The following is a 19,881-nucleotide window of genomic DNA, read 5'->3' as shown; positions in this document are numbered from 1 at the left end:
TTCATGAAAAAACTGTAAAGTTTTTATCGCACAAAAACATTTTCACTCACTCTTTCATTTCAATTGATGATTATTCCATGATTGAAGTGACAAATGAGGGGTTAGGAAAAAAAATATTCAATAAAAAAAATCAAGTTTCATTTCCAAATTACAAAAATGGTACCTGAAAAGTTCCTACTAGAATTTTCGTGTTCGAACTTGTTCACTTGCAATTTTTGCTATTTCACATTAGTGTACTTTTACTTCATCAAACGTGTTTTGGAAAAACTAACAGAAGAAAGTCTACCAACGAATAAGGGTCAAAGTCGAATTTGATTTGTAAGCTTTTTAGTTGAGCATCATCACTTCAGTGGTCAGTGAAGGTGCATTTAAATCTATTTTATTCATAAAACCCCACCTTAATACAACAACAAAATTATCTTGAGAGGAAGTTCACAATAACAGGATGACGCAGGCAGTTGGAAAGTGAAAATGCATTTACAATTATGAAACAAACTGTATTGCATTTTGTATTTTTATCTTTTAGTATTTCAGGGAAGTAACATGGAGTAAAGAAACGAAAACAAGATAAACCTTCAAAAGTCTTTCAATACGAACTGTCCACTAGTACATATATCTTCATTTCACTCCTGAATTTTTAGGTGTATTGACATAATATCTCAAATAAAAAATGATTAATATAAGAAAGAAGTGACATTTCAAGATTTTGCTGAGTTTCCGACTCCGTTTTACATAAGCAATGACTATCAAGTGAACACAAATAACTACAATACCATCATTAAAATAACTGTCCCAAGAGGATTCAAAAAGTGGATTTGTCAAATGTTTTATGTCTTTATGTCGCATAACATACTCGGACCACCAAATGACTGTTTCTAAACCACTCATCGGTTTATCAAACATAATACTGCGCACTTCTTTAATCCTGTCCCTGTACCTGGAAAATAAATTAAGTAGAGCTTTGTTCAAAAAGTCATCACCAACCTTTGAGTCTCTGCGACGTGAATTATAACACCGTTCAACTCAGATTTGGTGGTGGTGGCAGGATAAACTCTTTCTGCAATTCCCAAATCGACTATTTTTTGAACGGTAAACATTTGGTCGTTGATGAATGGTATTCCAATCAAGAGTACTTCTCTAGAAATCGCTTCTTGGACGTACTGGATATTTCCTTGTGTTACAAACGCCTTTATGTGTCCTACAAAAAATAACTTGAACTAGAATAGCTCAACTTTGAAATCATTTACCAAGGACATCTTGTTGAGGAAGCCATTTTCGAATAACCGCATTGCTAGGTTTTTCAGGCAGACGGTCAAATTCCCATTTCCAGAGGACTATGTAAGGCAATTCTGCCAACGCCTCCGTAATAATGGTTCTTAGTTTCTGGTCAGTGTTGTCAGATCCTAAGTTCAAGTATACGAACCCTGCAGTCGCTTCATCCAGGATCTTCTGTAAACCCTGGAAGATTTAATTCACAAAAAATCTGATTCATCATGTTAAATTCACCTCTGGAAAAGGCTTTGGGGGTTGAATGTGTATCGGTCCAATTTCCACGATCGTTGAGGTCCTTGGTTCTTGACTTGGGATTATCGAGTTTACACCCGTAAAAGAAAGACTGAGATTTTTTTCAAGATCTCCTACATAAGGAACTTTCCCAAAGTATTTGGTGGCCATTCCATGAGAACGTGGCAAAAAGACCCACTGGTAGTAAAACTTGCACCAGAGGAAAAACGCGATGCTTTAAAATTTTCCCCTTAACGACAGTGTACGAATGTTTAGAAGTTGATCACAGTACACTCCTGGATGCTGAAGATGACCTGTTGCATCGTACTTATAACTGAACAATGGCCCAGTGGAAATTCCTATTGATGGAGCTCCGAATCTAGCAGCAAACCCGAATAAAACTGGATGCAATAATTCCATCACAATCAAATCGAATTTGCGATTCGGATCGTCTATCAATTTCTGCAGTTTTGTGCTGTTCAAGATAGTTTCAGCGATGCTGTCGATGTGTCCGAAAACATCGTGTGATGTTTGACAAATAGAGAAATCCTTGGAAAAATAGGTCTGCGTGTTTCTTTCTATCATAATTTCATGTACGAATTCTATACTGATTTCTGTTAAATTTGTTAAGGTGGGATCGTCGTAAGGAAACGGTGTTATCACAGTTACTTGATGACCTCTCAGAGAAAGCTCCCGACACAGTGAATGGTAGATTATTTGGTGGATAAATAAAGGGGAGATAAAGACTCCTAGAATGTTTGCACATTGTACAGAGTTGACGAAAATGTGGAAAACTGTAAATAAATTCATCAACGTTATTTTGACACACGAATGACCTGAAATAGAATTGTATTAGTGAAAACTAGAATTTCTGGGGTAAGACTGATTTGTAGTTACGTTATTGAAAACTTTTTTTTGTGTTATGAGGTAAATGTATGCCAAAGATGCTCTTGACTGTAAAGTACAAAATATGTAAAAATAGGTGATAAACTACATCGTGCATACTAAGAACGATCGATAACTGAAACATTTACGACAATGAGTCAACAAAACAAAATTTAAAATTTGTGACCGAGGAAGTTTATTTCTTTTAGGCTCTCCAATCTTCGACTAAGGCTTCAAATACACTATTGAAAAGACTATCGTTACAGTTAAAAATCTTTTACACAAAGCTGAACTTCTTAGCAGACAGTGATTTTTTTTTATCGACGAACCATAGGGATTTACATGGTTTAAACTTTATTTCAAATTTATTTTTCGCACAATTTCAGCTTACCTAATTTTTCACATGTTCTGATCATTTTTTTTAAATATCTTTACATTACATTACATAATAATTTAATAATTTCAACCCATTTTTAAATTTTATTAAAGTTAGTAGGCTGTGCCCACTGACATTGATATAAATTACGACGCTCTAAAACTGAAAAGCAAACATTTTAACCCCTATTATTAAAAGATTTCCCAATTCGAAACATAAAAAAAGGATCCAGGAAATAGTATATCATACACCAAGGTGAAGAAGTTCATGATTATAGCCACAGCGCCAAGATTAGAGCCCGCGGCGTGCGGAGGGTTCTAAGGCGCGAAGGCTATAAGGGACTTCTTCACCGTGGTTTATATACTATTTTTTCCACTATTTTTTTCACAACGTTAAAACCCTTTCGGATAATAATTATTAATAAAATTATTTTGTCCGATGCGACGATCCGAGTTCTCATTTTTCAACGGTTTCTATGAAAATCGTCTACGTTAACCAATGAAATCAACGAAAATCTTTCGTTGCTAGGTGACGGCTGTTCATTATTCACCTAGGTTAATAATGAAAATTATTATTAACCTTGGGAGAGAAATTCTACTTCTGGGGTCGGTTCGAGAGTCAATAATGAAGCCTTCTGAGACTAGTAGAGGAAAAACAATTTTATTTAATAAAACATTCAAAACCTAAATTGTAAATTTTAATCTAAAGAGGTGGACAAATATTTTGCTGTTTTAAATGCTCAAACTGTTTGCTAAAAGCCGCTAAACAATAAGCTAATCGGTTTCTAAAATGATCGAATAATAAAATTAATAATATTATAATAAATAAAAATGGCCCAGTAATACTCCCAAAATTGCTGCCCATAAATTCACCTTTTGGGATCATTGTGTGTGTGTTTCTTGGAAAAAAAAACACCAAAACCTGAAAAAAATTAAGTAAGCTACAAGTGTGCGGAAAATCATTTTGAAATTAGCAGTAGAAAAACCATTAATACGAAATAAAGTTTACATCATGTAAATCCCTATGGTTCATTGATAAAAAAAATTCACTGTATATTTACCTGTCTTAGAGTCGGTTTTACCAACGCCAGTTAAAGTTAACTGTAAGTTGAAATATACGAAAACTTTGTTATAACAATAGGTAACTAACGTAACGAAGCATTTTAACCTACAGTTAACTTGAATTGACGTTGGTGAAACCGGCCTTTAGTTACCTATTGCTATAACAATGTTTTTCCAACGTCAAGACTGAAAATGACATTTCCATCACTCAATTTAAAGAGGAGAGTAGGCGTTTGTATCACATGTAAGGAAAGTAAATCACTTCCCTCACTAGTGGGGAAAGTAATAAAAAATAATTTGTTCCGCATTTAGGTACTTTCATTTAAATAACCTTCTGATATAATTATACTATTATTGTAAGAATTCTTTATTAACATAGTTATTACATAGTTAACTTTTTATATCGGTATTATAAAAATTAAATGTACAATTTTCTGCATGAATTGAAACTCCAACTGTGTCTGATTTATTTGCTAAATAATGTGTCGATGTCGATACAGAGCTCGACGTTGACGCCACATTAGCAATTCTGTTTGGTTTCTCGGATAAGTTATTTCCAAGTATTTTTGTATCGATCGAAATTTTATTTTGAATTGAATTTTCGATATAGCGCTCTTCTACTGCCGAGGACTTCCAGCCTCCATGGCTTTTTAATGTGAGTAAGTTAGCTCCAGCATCTACCAACAAGGACGCTGATGTTCTCCGCCAACAATGCCCCGTGTAAGAAGAAGCATCTGGTATTTTCAAGTAATTTGCAATAATGGCCGGTACTTTGGCAAATTTGTTTATTCCTACGGGTTGAACGGTACATTTACCCTTTTGACAGTTCACAAACAATCGCCGATGTTCTGTAAGAGGTGATCTTAGAGAAACATATTTTCTGTATATCTCAATCAAATTCAAATGATTTACTAGTTCATTTTTCACTGCACGACTTTTTCCTGTTTTAGAGTCCGGAATATTTATTGTCAATACTGATTGGGTGTCTTGTATGTCGTCAATTGTCATATTTTTCAATTCGTCGCAGCGGCAAGCAACCGACAATCCAATAATTGCAATAACCTGCACAATTAAGAAAAAAATTATTAATGAAAATTAATGTAAAAATGAGCAATTATTTAGTTTACCTTCATTAAGAGGAATTCTTCATCATGGGCCGTTGATAAGAACTTGAATATTTGCTCTCTTGAAAATATTTTTGATTTTTTGGCCTTATAACCAACGGATTGTCTTTTTAGAAATGCAACCAACTTACAATATTTACTAATGTCAACATTATTTTAGACAACCAAGCTTGCTTTCAGCATCGAATATCGTGACCATAAAGTCGATGATTTTTGCACTTTGGCTTGTTCCGACATGTACCCCAAAACTACCGACTTTGAAAAGCTTTTAATTTTTTTTCTTGTCTCCATCTCATGAACATATCATATTCCCTTTCATAGCGTGCTCGCGATTTGAGAGGTAACAACTCCAAAGTTACCAAGTTCGCTGCTTCTTTTACTTCTGGTGGAGTATTTGGTAAATCTTCATCACCATCTACTTCCATCACTATTTCAATTCTTCTTTAGTTTTGGAAAAAACACGTCTTGACATTCAATAAATTAAATTTTATTGTTTACTGTGAGCATGGAAACGTGATTTTCAAATTTTAAATTTTAATTCTATGTTGATTTGTATAAAATAATAAATTGATAATATAAACCATTCACGATTATTTCAAATTCGGACTATCTATGAAAATCTGACATTTTAGTTGGCAGTATTGTGATTTGTCTTAATAAATCTATTTTAGGTTATAATTCAACCGAACACTGCTCCCAAGTTGTTACATTTTTTAAATAATTGAACGCATTAGGAGCAATAATCGTGAGGAAGTTCCTTAACATTGACACAGAACATAATACACAACAAAGTCAAAATGCGGAGGCGAGACGCCGGTAATTATGTTGATAAGCGCTGCACTATTACTTAATAGTAATATCCGTAATAGTGTATGTACTCCGGCAAAATTGCCGTGCCGCCGGGTGGAGGTGGGATACGAAATTGAAATGAAACATACATATTTGTAGGGCAGTTCTGGGTAAATTCTTATTAACTAAATTAATGACGGAATTGACAACAATGCGAACATTTAAAAACGAAACGTCATATGACAGGACCTGACGGCAATCTAACAAAAAAATATCGCGGCCTCCTGCGTGTTTAAAATAATCGTGAACGGCATATACCTATGCAAGATAAACCGAAAAACTCTTGATCTTGGAAAAAATAGTATGTTACATACGTGAGGAAAGGTCCATTGCAAAACTCGAATAATTAGATCAACTCGCTATCGCTCGTGATCCAATTCTCATTCTTGTTTAGCAGTGCATCTCTTTCCTCACTTATATAACAATATACTAATTACACACTTAATAAATCATTTAGTTTCATACGAATATTAAAATAATAAATCTGGCAATGTAGTGGCAAGAAAATGTCGAACAGACACTGACAGAAAAAAAAAATTGCATCCGTTGCATCAGTGAATCAGTTAGTCCAACATGAAAAGAAAAAATCATGGCCAATTCGGTCCCAAAAAGATCGTCAATGCCTAATAATAATGATATTAAAATTACTTAATTCAGCCGCACTTGCGGTACATTGCCTCAATCTAGTACTGATCTAGGCATTGGAGTGCGTGGTTCTAAAACTAATTTATTTTTTTAATTTGGCTAACAAGCAACCAACTTTCTATGTTTGAGAGTTACTGCATTGGATTTACATGTTTCAATTCGGTATAATTGCGTTTAATATAAAAATACTTCTGACTTCATGTTTACACACCGCTAGATCTCATTTGATAGTTTTGATACTTGACAGCGTTATATTTTCATAAACACTTACAAAAAATTATCTGATCAAACACGTGTTTAAAAGATTAAATCACTAGAATGAAAATTGATGTCATTTTGTTTTTCACTTATATCTCCAAATCTAATTGAGATAGCAATAAAATTCCAATAGCAAAAATCTTAGTTCTCTACAAGAATGTATCAAAGGAAAACCATATTTCATGATTTTCTTTAATGAAGCATCTCTTGGTATCTATACCATCTTGTTGCAAAAATGTTACTGCTTGAAGGATATACAGTGAGTTTTTTTTTAGACTGGCCATAGTGTTTTAGGTGCTAATTTTTCAACCCTCCTCGACTAACGCCTCGACCCTAATTATGCTCAAGAAGATATTTAAATGTATTTTATTATTAAAACATATCTTTTTAAATTATTACTAATCGTGTCAGGTTTTAAAATCTCGTTAGTATGAGCGTTGTTAGGGCAATAAAAAAAGTAAATTACATTTTAAAATCTCGGTAGTATGAGCGTTGTTAAGATCATAAAAAAAATAAATAACTTTATCTATCCTTGCTGATAAAGTAGCATTTTATCAAACCTTGCGGTAAAATGCTACTTGTCCTTTTGATTTGAATAGATAAAAGCACACTTTAACATTTGGTATAGAAAAAGGAATTCATTTATGAATCAAGAATATCGTAATTGCGACATATGTTTTTGACCAAGTCCTACGTCAGAAGATATCATTTGCAAACACTCCACTTCTCGTCTGCCAATCTATTAGTTTGTAGTAAATGTATGTAAATGTAATAAGAATAACCATCAAACAACTAAGTGGCTGATGGTTATTCTTATTAGGTTGGCAACGTAAAATGTCAATTGTATGTGTAAGAGAATTTTAAAACGCAACAGAAAAACTACCTCTTCCACCCCAAACATATGGCTCATAAATTATGTTCTGAAAGGTCCTTGACTCGGGGGTGATTTTTACCAGGGGCAAGACAGTGACGCGTGGCAGCTGGAACAGAGAGGAGCTGCTCGAGACGTACGGGACGAGAGTGTCGTCAGGTGAATAATCGTGGCCCGGAAGTGGTGTAGTGAATTAGACTAGCGGAAATAGAGATACAGTTACCAGGTGTGTTGGTAACTGGGTGATAGCAGGTTTGGGCAACCTGGGCTATAAATCAGTACCTTAATGCGTAAAACCTCCGTATACCATGGTATGATTCCTGAGCACCGGATGTCCGGGTGGGGCACCTTTGGCTCATGACACGGCTAGGCCGTTGACCGGGCGCATCTCGTAGAGATGGCTGGTGGTGGCAACCAAATGCACCGATCATACGTTGCTGGTCAAAAGGTTATGAGGTCATCCCGGTCCCCAGGTACTGAGGGGGCATAGTGACGTATGGAAGTGGGTTGTAGGCTCATACTCTGGCCGTGGCGGTCTTCCTCTGTGGAGACTGCGGGCGGGCTGTGCACCCCAAACTGCACACGGGGCTATTACAGGTGCTACTAGAACACCCAACGCAATCCCGGAACGTAGCGCTCTGAAGACGACGCCCGTGGTTCGAGCCCCTCATCATGATAGAAGCTAGGGGGAGGAATCCCCCGGGTGAGTCACTGTATGACCTTGATTCGCGACAGATGTGTCAGGTGTTTATCATTTACATGTTTGTACCGCCCCATTGAGCAAACCCGAGTCCGGACCTGTGCTTTACCCTTTGAATGACTGAATGAGGTGGAGGTGAGTCCGATTGTAGATTATCGTATGACTGTAGCTGAGATTGTCTAATTTAACGTGTATCGATGAGTCTGATCGATTGATTATCAAATATTGAGGGGATAACGCCCTTGGGCAAAAATCAAGTCTTACATATGTCAGCAATTTTGATGTGAAGATGCTTGCACAACTGATGTCACAACTACTTTTAAATTTGTGCCGAAAACATTTAGCGTGCAACCTTTTGAATCTTCTATGCAGCCCAGACTAAGTTATACTAATCATAGCGGTAAATCCAAAAATAGCAGATAATAAATTGTACCTATTGCTACCATAAATAATGTCAGATAATGGACTTGGACGAAAACGCCAGAAGATTTTCACATCATTGATCTCTAAGGAAAATAGAGAAGCTTGTTTTAAATTTACCAGTGAACATATATATTAATGGACAATAGTATATTATGTTATGAGGAGCAAAAATGAAGTTTTATGTGCTGCGGCTGGTAGATTGGCTGCCGAACGCAGTGAGGCAGACAAACCAGCCAAAGCACATAAAACCATTTTTGCTCCGAATAACATATACTATTTTTTCTTCAAACCTTCATAACAAATTATTTAAGACATGTTAAGAAACCAGGTAGGAATTTCAAATGATTTAGCTAGTTTACTTTACTGCCGCTCATCAGCGGAGATAATAACTTCACAGACGCCCTCAGCGGAGATAATAACTTCACGGACGCCCTCAGCGGAGATAATAACTTTATCTGCCGCTCGTCAGCTCGTTAGATGCCATGACAATGAAGTGACACTTTAGCATTATCAATGCAGCAGGATAATGTCATAATTTACGGACGTTTGAAGAAAAAAGACTTTTTCATAGTGTAATTTTAGTTTTTCTAATGGAATTTGTTGGATCTAAAACAAATCATAATGGCGAAAATATGTAACGAGCGTTCAAATAATATAGGTGTTCGAGCAGGCCGTGATTTTCTCGCTCATTTATAAACGCAGGTCGACCTTTTAGTTCGTATACTTTGACATTTTCTTCAGATACCTACATGACCTCTCTTTGATCATCATTTGAATGTAAATTAAACCATGTAGCATTAAAAAAAAACAGGAAAACTGTCGTTTTTTTCTTACAAAAGAAATAGTGTCAGATGTTAATTAAATCTGAATCTGAAAGAACAATGCATACAGGGTGTGTCTGAAATACATGTGTTAATTTTAACCAGTGAAAGAACTCGCCAATTTTTGAAACTTTTTCTATAATATTTTGCAAAATTTACAAAAGTATTCCAAGATTTGTTTCCCCTCAATTTTTACCAATCGAGTCGTTTTGTGTGATTAACTAGTTTCTACTTTTTGTAACCATGAGAATTTAAATTTTAATTATTTAATTTTTACTATAACAATGTAACTTTTTAACAAGGCCCCGTTTCTATCATAACATAAAATTTTCACTTTTATCCATGGGCTAATTTATTCCAATTTTTAAATCAATTTGTAATGCTTTTTCGTAAAAACGTTATAGAGAAAAGTTTCATGAATTGGCGAGTTTTTCTATTGATTAAAATTAACACACGTATTTCAGATACACCCTGTACAAGTAGGAAATCCCACTTCAAAATTTTAAATGAAAAAGATTTTACGATAGAGCTGTTCCGAAACGAAAGGTTTTAGGGTGGTACCGCCTGGTCTGTGAGGGAATCTTGACATTGGCAATTGTTTAAAAAAAGGACTATAGTTTCAAATAAATAAAATGATGACTGCATACTTTAGATAACCGAGATAAAAAAAAATCGGTGATAAAATAGACTCGCTGGAGTATTTGCTCCTACATTAAGATCTGCGCCGACGGCGGCTCCAGATGGCCTCACGGTTTTAGAAGCTATTGGCCAGTGAAATAAGTTGGAGTATGTCACTGCTTCTTGTTGCCCTGCCTAGATTGCGTGTTTTCAGTTTTCTTCAATCCTCTACACTGAGGTAATATATTTTTTATTTCGCTTACATATATAGGCCGTGCCAAACCCAACTAACCACCACCTGTTGAATTAAGTTGGTGAAAACAAAATTACACTAAGTGTATAATGGCAATTTTGATATTACTAGGGTGCTAGACCAATCAAATCCAAGTACACAACGTTGCCGGTTGATTTTCTGGGTAGAATGCATTGTTGGTGGTTATTTGGTTTTGGCAAAGACTATACCTACAGTTGTAGTCTAAAAATTTAGACATTTTAACTTAAAAGTGTTCAATTTATGCAGTGGTCTTAATAGTATTTTTCACATGAATGTCATACAACCTTTTTTTCTACAAGCTTTTAAATGTTACACTGTATTAAATACCGTGCGATCAACACTTATTTAGACCAAAGAAACCCCTGAGATTTTGGACGTACGTCTGCTAGAGGATAAACTCTATTTAAATAAAAACAATTTTTCGATTTGTTGGCTAACATTTGCTGTGGCATCTGGGGTACGTACTGTTGGCCTCCCAGCCCCTTTCTTATGTTATATGATATGTCATAAGTTATAACCGCATTTCTCAGACCACTCAAAAAATCTGCCTCCAAGAAGGCAAAATTTGAAAAATTTTGCCGAAACTCGGCCAAACAGGCAACAGCGCTGTATATTGATTCTCCGTGCTTGAAGACACCATTAGAAAGTAAGATCCAATGATGAATCTTTTATGTTCTGAAGTAAAAATGATTTTTGCGTTAAAATTTCATTCCTAGTGACAGTTGTTTGACGTTTTAGTTAAAGTTATCAAAGATACGAAAAATCTGACATTGTCAAAGTCATAGCTGCCCCTTATCTAAGTATTTGTTGATCGCACGGTAGATACTTTGAGTGTTTATTTGAGAGCATGATATAAGGAAAAACTGAATTGGCCAATTTCTTGGAACAGTTTCAAATTGATAAGTTGATAATTACATATTTTATATAAACGAGATAATTATTTTTTAAGAGATTAAGGGCCAGTTTATAGGAAGAGAATTAAATATTTAATTCGAATTAAATTTTAATGCGCGATTAACCCATGAATCCGCAACTTCGATTGGTTCAATCTGGTCACGTGTTCAATTAATCTCGCATTTGATTACGATTAACTTAATTTCACTTCTGTAAACTGGCCCTAATTAAACTAGAAGCTAATGGCTAGTGAAATAAGTTGGAGTCTGTTACTATTTGTTGATTAAATTTATCATCAAACTTGGCGTTGGAGAGTCGGTTGTGAACGCACCACTTGTGTAAAAAGATTTAAACAGTTGATACGTAATCCGTATAGTGCGTCCACAATCGACTCTTCAACGCCTATTTTGAAGATTAATTTAAATGAACGCACGATATTAGGATTATGATTTGAAACAATCGTATTATACGAGGGATGTTTCAAAAATAATTGAGTTATACGTGGCTTAATGAAGAAGTTTATTATTAATCGAAAAAACTTTGAAACATTTGAAAATCTTCTAAAACAAAAAATACTTCATTTGAGTCCAACGGTTAATAAGAGGATCAGATTTTGATATCAATAATTGTTTATCTTAAGCAATACTCGAAAAAAGGGTGTCAACATTATACAAACTTTTTTGTTACAAAATAGTCTAAAAATAGATACCTTATCCATAAAGTATTTATTTGCAGATAATATCGAGAAAGGATCACGTAATTGAAAAGTATTACATATGTAATTTATTTATTAGTAACTTAACCCTCCACCACCCGGCGGCACGGCAATTTTGCCGGAGTACATGCAGTGCTTATCAACATAATTACCGGCCTTTCGCCTCCACATTTTGACTTTTTTGTGTTTTATGTTCTGTGTCAATGTTAAGGAATTTCCTCACGATATGACATGAGTATAATTATTATTATTAAAATGTTTTTTTAATGAAATTCTAGTAACGTAAAATTACACACTTTGAAGGTGTAGATCTCTGATTGATCCACTTTAAGTTGTCTTTTCTCAAATATCTTTTAAGCTAGATTTTTTTTCTTCAAAATTACACATCCAAATTTTTTTGGGGCGCGAGTTGTGAAAGGCCCTGTATGCATCAATGATAAAGTATTTATCATTCATCAGTTTTATTTTCGTTACAGTGACTCGAGCGCCCAAAAACTGCATTGGTTTTTTTTTGGCGATCCCATTGTTGCTTTCCCTGGACCAATGGTTTCAATTTTATTAAATAATGCCACCTAAGGTAAGAATCTTTCATTAAATTTACATTGCTTTCATCTAGAAATCTGGAGTTCCAATGTTAAACACAAATCGATGTTTTGATTAACTTTTGTGTTTTTCTTTTTAATTTTACGTCTTATTTCTCTCCAATGTTTTCACTTACATGTGACATTTTCTTAAGTTTAAAGTTTTCAATCAATCTTAAAGGAAATTATAAAAAAAAATGTGCAGCAGTTTCATGATATGTATTTTTTAAATTAATTAAAATTTAAAATATTCATATTAATATTAGCGATTGTCAGTGGATGTTGTTCGCCTCGAATTTAATTTCTACATAAATCTAACAATGACATTTATTGATAACTTGGATTCAAATGAATCATAAATTAATTTTTTTATCAAAACTTATTTAGGGATCATCAAACAAGTACTGCGTCTGTCATAAAGTTGAATTTCAAATACATATGTTAATGGAATCTAGTAAATTATATTGATATTGCTAAGTTTATGTAGTTGGGCGTACAATTATATATTACATGTACGAGTATGTGCTTAAATCTTGTAAATTTTCAATACATTCACAATATTTTTGCATGAATTCAATTAAATTTAGATTTTAACGGAAAATGTCATGAAACTCACGAATGGGACTTTTCTACTTCGATCGACACTTTGGAATTAATTACTATTATGAAAATTAATTTTTAAATCTTGAATTTAATGTTGTTTTAAATATCGAGAAGATTTAATTATCGGAAGTAAAAAAATTCTCCCTTGTAGAACACACCTGGTTTCGGAATCGAGTACGAAGTACTGATTCCGGCATACTTCGCATTGAAACTCAACAAAGAAGATAATGTTGAAGATTTCCTGATTCAAAGTAACGTCAAAAATATGGGAAACTTGGATGACGTCGTTATTGACGTTACAACGAAAGAGACAACTGTTTATTTTGCGATACAATTGAAGCATAAGGACAACAAAAACACAATTTTGTCACCTACAACTTTCGAAACAGAGAAGGACCATTTTAGTTTGAAGAAATATTGCGAAGCATTTAAAGGTTTGAGCGACGTGGACAAACGACGTCAGTTTATTCTCTACACGAACGCCAAATTCGATCCTAAACGGACAAAAGACGTGACTAATTTCACCATGATCCAAGACGACTGTTGTGATGGAAATATGTTTTTTAATACGAGTTCCGGTGGAGGAAACGTGTACAGATTCGAAGTCAACGATAAAACTCCTGAAGATGGAAAAATAACGAAATCAGACTACGATAATTTTTTTTCACGATTTAGACTTTTCGTTTGTCAGAAAAGTTTTGAAGATCTTAAAAAAAACATAGTGAAGATTTTGCAAAACGATACCATGGACGTAGTTCCGAAATATCTGGAATTATTTAGAAACTGGCATCAAGGATATTATACAAATAAAAAAATTGACAAAGTGACAGTGAATGTTCATCTTATCGACATTTTTCTGTCAACATTTATAACAACAGATCATTATTTCCCCGTTGGTCAAAATGAGAAATTGAAATTGTTTGAAAAAGTAATTAAAGAATTCGACCTGACTTTGGTAAATGATTCTTTTGAACACTTTAAGGAAAATTTAACAGATGAGCTTAATCTGGATGAGGGAATTAAGGGAAAGTTGAAAAGCTATAAAGACAAATACAAAATTGGACCCGAGGCATCAGCTGATGAAAGCATAATGCGTCTAGCGAGAGAAATCAAAATAATTGATAAAGCCGTAACAAAATTAGAAAATGAAGTCAAACAGAAAGTATTGCAGTATCTTTTCGAAAAACCAATCATCGTCAAATTCAATGAAACTTCGGAAGAGTTGATTTACAAAATAATGGAACTACATCAACTAGGAAGCAAAATAAAATTTATCGTGGTGGGACAAGGAATTCAGTCGGTTAGATTGTCAAGATTTCGAATTTTCGCAAATGTGAACGACTTACGGAGTAACGATCAATTATACACCGAGGTGACTCGGACATGTCGCTTATCTCTGCAGGGCAGGAAAGAGACGACACTAGAAGTACTGATCGATTCCTGTAAAGAAATTTGTGAACACGTCGGAGCAAAAGAAGTACTTCAAATGTTAAAGGGAAAATTTTTAATCGGACAAGCAACAGAGAGTCGTCTTCCATCATTTTATATAAACAGAGAAGTTTGTTTCAAAGTTAAAAAAATCGATGCATTTTTTGATCGTACATTTCTTGAGAACCACTTAGCCGTTGTCAAATTCGACAGAAAAGTGATAAATGTACAAAATGAAATTCGTAAGCGCAACATAAATATCGTCGATGTTCACGATTATTTGAAGTCTACACAAATTTCAAATAAACCAACAATTATATCTACGAATGAAGAATGTTTGGAGCAATTACTCCAAGATGTTTCAGAAAAAAGTGACAATAAATCTGTAGTGTATTTAAGAATTTCCAAATACTACGATTTTCTAATCATATCTATAAAGGAAAATCAAATTCATCGTCTAACCGGACCAGTGAATATTTTATGCGCCGATCCCGGTATGGGCAAGACGACGTTGTTGAAGAAATTAAGAAACGAATGCGATTCCAGGTTTTGGACAATCGATGTCGACCTCAAAACACATAATGAATTCTTTAAGACAAAACACGACGTTGATGAAGTTCTAAACCGTTTGATCGAAGGAAACCAAAATAATTTTTCGAAGCACATTAGAGACGTTTTTCGGTCAAAGAAAAAAGTGTATTTCTTTTTTGACGGTCTCGACGAAATGGAAAACAGTTGCGTTGACAACGTTTTGGATTCCGTCAACGAATTGTCGGGTAAGGGATTTCACATCTGGATTTCTTCTCGAAAAAATTTAAAAACGAAATTAGAAGATCGTTTCAACAAAATTGCGATGGACATAGAGGAAATTGAGGAAGAGCAACAGAAATCCTACATAAGGAATCGCTTGAAGAAAGAATGTAACCACGAACAAGTAGAAAACCTTATTAGTAAAATTTATAACAACTCTGACATCGACAACAATCGTCAAATTTCGGGTAAAGTCCTTCAGCTTTACATTATAACGCAAAACTTCCTCGGCAACAAAGAACTACTTCAAAAGACGACCGAAGATACAAGTACATTTGTTTTCACAAAAATGTATGATTGGTTCTTCCGTGGAAGAATCAAACATAATCGAGACAAAGAAGAGTCGAAAAATCCACATTTATTCTGGGGAGATGTGGAAGATATCTTAGAAAAATACGAACACTTAGCTGTGCATTCTATGTTCAGTGAAGAAGTTTCTCAAAAACTAAACGTGAACCTGAGACGAGCTCATCGTTTTTTAAATGAAATTAAAACGAACAAGGACCCTTTCGGAATTGTAACGAAGGTGAATGACGAAGGAAAAGCAGTATTCCAACATTTTACCTACGGGGAATATTTCGCTGCCCGATTTTTCTCAAGCAACTTCGACAAAGCTCGTCTCATCCGAGAAGAACTGTTTTCCAACAGGCACGAGAACCTCATGATGATTTTAAATGTAATACTTGCCCAAGATAATCCTCTCCATTTGGCCGTGATCTATCGAAATGTGGATCAAATTGCAAATCACATTGAGAACGAGAACGTTTATGACAAAGCTGGCCGCAATCCGCTCCATCTGGCGACGTACGTTGAACCAAAATTTTTCAATCGGAAGATTTTTTTACCTGATGTCTATATGAAACCTAGAGAATATTTGAAAAATATTGCTATTTTAAAAAAGATGGTGAAATTTAACTACGCCGATTGCGACAAATTGTTCCAATTGAATGCCTTGCAATATGCTTTCGAAAACAGAAGTTTTGTTTCTGTAGAAATTATCACAAAAACCTGCGGATATGCAAAAGAGGAATTACAAAAGTATACCAAAAAATATATCAATAATGACAACTTTGTGGATTTTTGCTTGGGGCATGGATGTAAAAATTTGTTGTCTTCAATATTCGAATACAGCGAAAAAAGCATAAATTATATTAAAGAAAATGCTTCAATTATCATTCGAAATATAATACAATACTGTCACTTCCAAGAAGACGAAACATTTCGCTTTGTAATCGATACTCTTGGTGATAAATACGACTTTAATGTGGAGTGTAGAAATGCACAAAAAGAAACTGTTCTACATTTTGCTGCAATGCACAGTAAAACATATGCGATCCAAATATTAATCGAGAAAGGAGCATCTGTTAACGCCGTTACAACTAATAATGAAACTCCATTACATTGGGCATCTGAACGTGGGGATTTGGAAACAGTCGCTTTACTAATCGAGAAAGGAGCATCTGTTAACGCCGTTACAACTGATAATCAAACTCCGTTACATTTGGCATCTAAACGTGGGTATTTGGAAACAGTCGAATTACTAATCGAGAAAGGAGCATCTGTTAACGCCGTTACAACTGATAATCAAACTCCGTTACATTGGGCATCTGAAGGTGGGAATTTGGAAACAGTCGCTTTACTAATCGAGAAAGGAGCATCTGTTAACGCCGTTACAACTGATAATCAAACTCCGTTACATTGGGCATCTAAATGGGAGTATTTGGAAACAGTCGCTTTACTAATCGAGAAAGGAGCATCTGTTAACGCCGTTACAACTGATAATCAAACTCCGTTACATTTGGCATCTAAACGTGGGTATTTGGAAACAGTCGAATTACTAATCGAGAAAGGAGCATCTGTTAACGCCGTTACAACTGATAATCAAACTCCGTTACATTGGGCATCTGAAGGTGGGAATTTGGAAACAGTCGCTTTACTAATGGAGAAAGGAGCATCTGTTAACACCGTTACAACTGATAATCAAACTCCGTTACATTGGGCATCTAAATGGGGGTATTTGGAAACAGTCGCTTTACTAATCGAGAAAGGAGCATCTGTTAACGCCGTTACAACTGATAATCAAACTCCGTTACATTTGGCATCTAAACGTGGGTATTTGGAAACAGTCGAATTACTAATCGAGAAAGGAGCATCTGTTAACGCCGTTACAACTGATAATCAAACTCCGTTACATTGGGCATCTGAAGGTGGGAATTTGGAAACAGTCGCTTTACTAATCGAGAAAGGAGCATCTGTTAACGCCGTTACAACTGATAATCAAACTCCGTTACATTGGGCATCTGAACGTGGGGATTTGGAAACAGTCGCTTTACTAATCGAGAAAGGAGCATCTGTTAACGCCGTTACAACTGATAATCACACTCCGTTACATAGAGCATCTGAACGTGGGAATTGCAAAACAGTCGCTTTACTAATCGAGAAAGGAGCATCTGTTAACGCCGTTACAACTGATAATCAAACTCCGTTACATTGGGCATCTAAATGGGGGTATTTGGAAACAGTCACTTTACTAATCGAGAAAGGAGCATCTGTTAACGCCGTTACAACTGATAATCAAACTCCGTTACATTTGGCATATCAACGTGGGTATTTGGAAACAGTCGAATTACTAATCGAGAAAGGAGCATCTGTTAACGCCGTTACAACTGATAATCAAACTCCGTTACATTGGGCATCTGAAGGTGGGAATTTGGAAACAGTCGCTTTACTAATCGAGAAAGGAGCATCTGTTAACGCCGTTACAACTGATAATCAAACTCCGTTACATTGGGCATCTGAACGTGGGGATTTGGAAACAGTCGCTTTACTAATCGAGAAAGGAGCATCTGTTAACGCCGTTACAACTGATAATCACACTCCGTTACATAGAGCATCTGAACGTGGGAATTGCAAAACAGTCGCTTTACTAATCGAGAAAGGAGCATCTGTTAACGCCGTTACAACTGATAATCAAACTCCGTTACATTGGGCATCTAAATGGGGGTTTTTGGAAACAGTCGCTTTACTAATCGAGAAAGGAGCATCTGTTAACGCCGTTACAACTGATAATCAAACTCCGTTACATTTGGCATATCAACGTGGGTATTTGGAAACAGTCGAATTACTAATCGAGAAAGGAGCATCTGTTAACGCCGTTACAACTGATAATCAAACTCCGTTACATTGGGCATCTGAACGTGGGGATTTGGAAACAGTCGCTTTACTAATCGAGAAAGGAGCATTTCTTGACGCCCTTAAAACTGATAATGAAACTCCGTGACATTTAGCATCTATAGGAGGGGATTTGAAAACATTCACATTACTAATCGAGAATGGAGCGTCTGTTAAGTAACTAGAAGAAATGGAATTTGGCTTCACCTCTACGTGTTGTAAACCGACGCCAGCAGCATGGACATAGCAGCCATGGTATACCTGGAGGTGGACCAAGCGAGACATGTCGTCGCAAATGCTGGTTTCAGCGCCAGAGATGAGAGGTGCCTCAACAACAGATATGCCCCTATCTGGTTTGGGGTATCCGGAATTACATTCCTTACTTGGAAGAAAGATACAACAATAAATTCCTCGTCTGACTCCAATCCGCCAAGGATGTGAAGTCCAAGCTGAACCGAGGAAACCAGCCGAGCCCCCCGACACCAACAACCTCGAAAGACTGTTGCCGTCAGAGCGAATCAGGGACAGACTCGGACCAACGCCCAGGAACCACGAGCTCAAGAAACGCTTCCACTCCAACTTCTCGACCAGCAGGACCGCGAGTAAAACCCCAACGAGTACTTCACATGGGTGTATCTGGTGGACCTGTGGAATCGCGTTATGAAATGCCATTTCGACCGCTCCGCCCGATATTTCCGCGTAGCTTGTAAATACAAGGTTAGGTTAGCTGTAAGTTTTGTTTGTTACTTATTATTTTATTTACTTTTGTTGCGATTAAGTGTCAGTAAACTGAGCGGAACGCTGCATCGTCCTATACTTGTGCTAAGTGGTTGACGCCGAAGAATGGTGCCTTCGACCGTCAAGCGGAGGAAGGCCATGTGGCTCCATAGGTAGTTTTAAGTTGAATTCTTGTAGTTAAGAGTCGGGGAACCGAGCAGGACACTCTGTCGTCCCATACTTGTTTTAAATTAACAATAAAACAATTTGCTCCACCCAAACATGTTTCTCATTTATTATCCTCTCAAAGATCTCCGACTCGAATTTTCATTTGGGACGTTCAAACAAAAGGAGAACAATGCTTAGGAATCCAGAGAATTGCACGCGGAGGTCAAACTCTCAAATTCTTGTCGAAACGCGTTTCAAGCCCATTTAAGGTTTTTAAAAATAATTTCATTTGTTCGATTTCATTCCACAGAGTTAGAAACTTAGAGTCAATTTCGGATTTGTAATCTAACAACAAATGTAAATTCGGTCTGATCCTGACAAAATTC

General features: G+C 35.7%; 1 protein-coding gene across 3 annotated transcripts in view; it reads left to right on the top strand.

Annotated features, from left to right (window-relative positions):
- The first annotated feature begins 10,214 nt into the window (after window positions 1-10,214).
- LOC138139421 (uncharacterized) overlaps window positions 10,215-19,881 on the top strand; it is a 34,110-nt gene continuing 24,443 nt past the window's right edge. The window contains exons 1-3 of one of the 3 annotated variants that reach the window (XM_069059686.1): window positions 10,216-10,372; window positions 12,494-12,594; window positions 13,353-19,608. In XM_069059686.1, the coding sequence (XP_068915787.1) occupies window positions 12,583-12,594; window positions 13,353-18,719 (5,379 nt within the window). In that variant the 5' untranslated portion in view covers window positions 10,216-10,372; window positions 12,494-12,582 and the 3' untranslated portion in view covers window positions 18,720-19,608. Of the gene's footprint in view, window positions 10,373-12,493; window positions 12,595-13,352; window positions 19,609-19,881 lie in introns of those variants that run through there. The other 2 variants (XM_069059691.1, XM_069059689.1) reach the window with 2 other exon arrangements.

The sequence above is a fragment of the Tenebrio molitor genome, chromosome 9 (genome assembly GCF_963966145.1).
Source record: "Tenebrio molitor chromosome 9, icTenMoli1.1, whole genome shotgun sequence".
Classification (NCBI taxonomy): domain Eukaryota; kingdom Metazoa; phylum Arthropoda; class Insecta; order Coleoptera; family Tenebrionidae; genus Tenebrio; species Tenebrio molitor.
The sequence above is the reverse complement of the archived record's forward strand: the minus strand, read 5'-3'. Positions and strand labels throughout refer to the sequence as shown.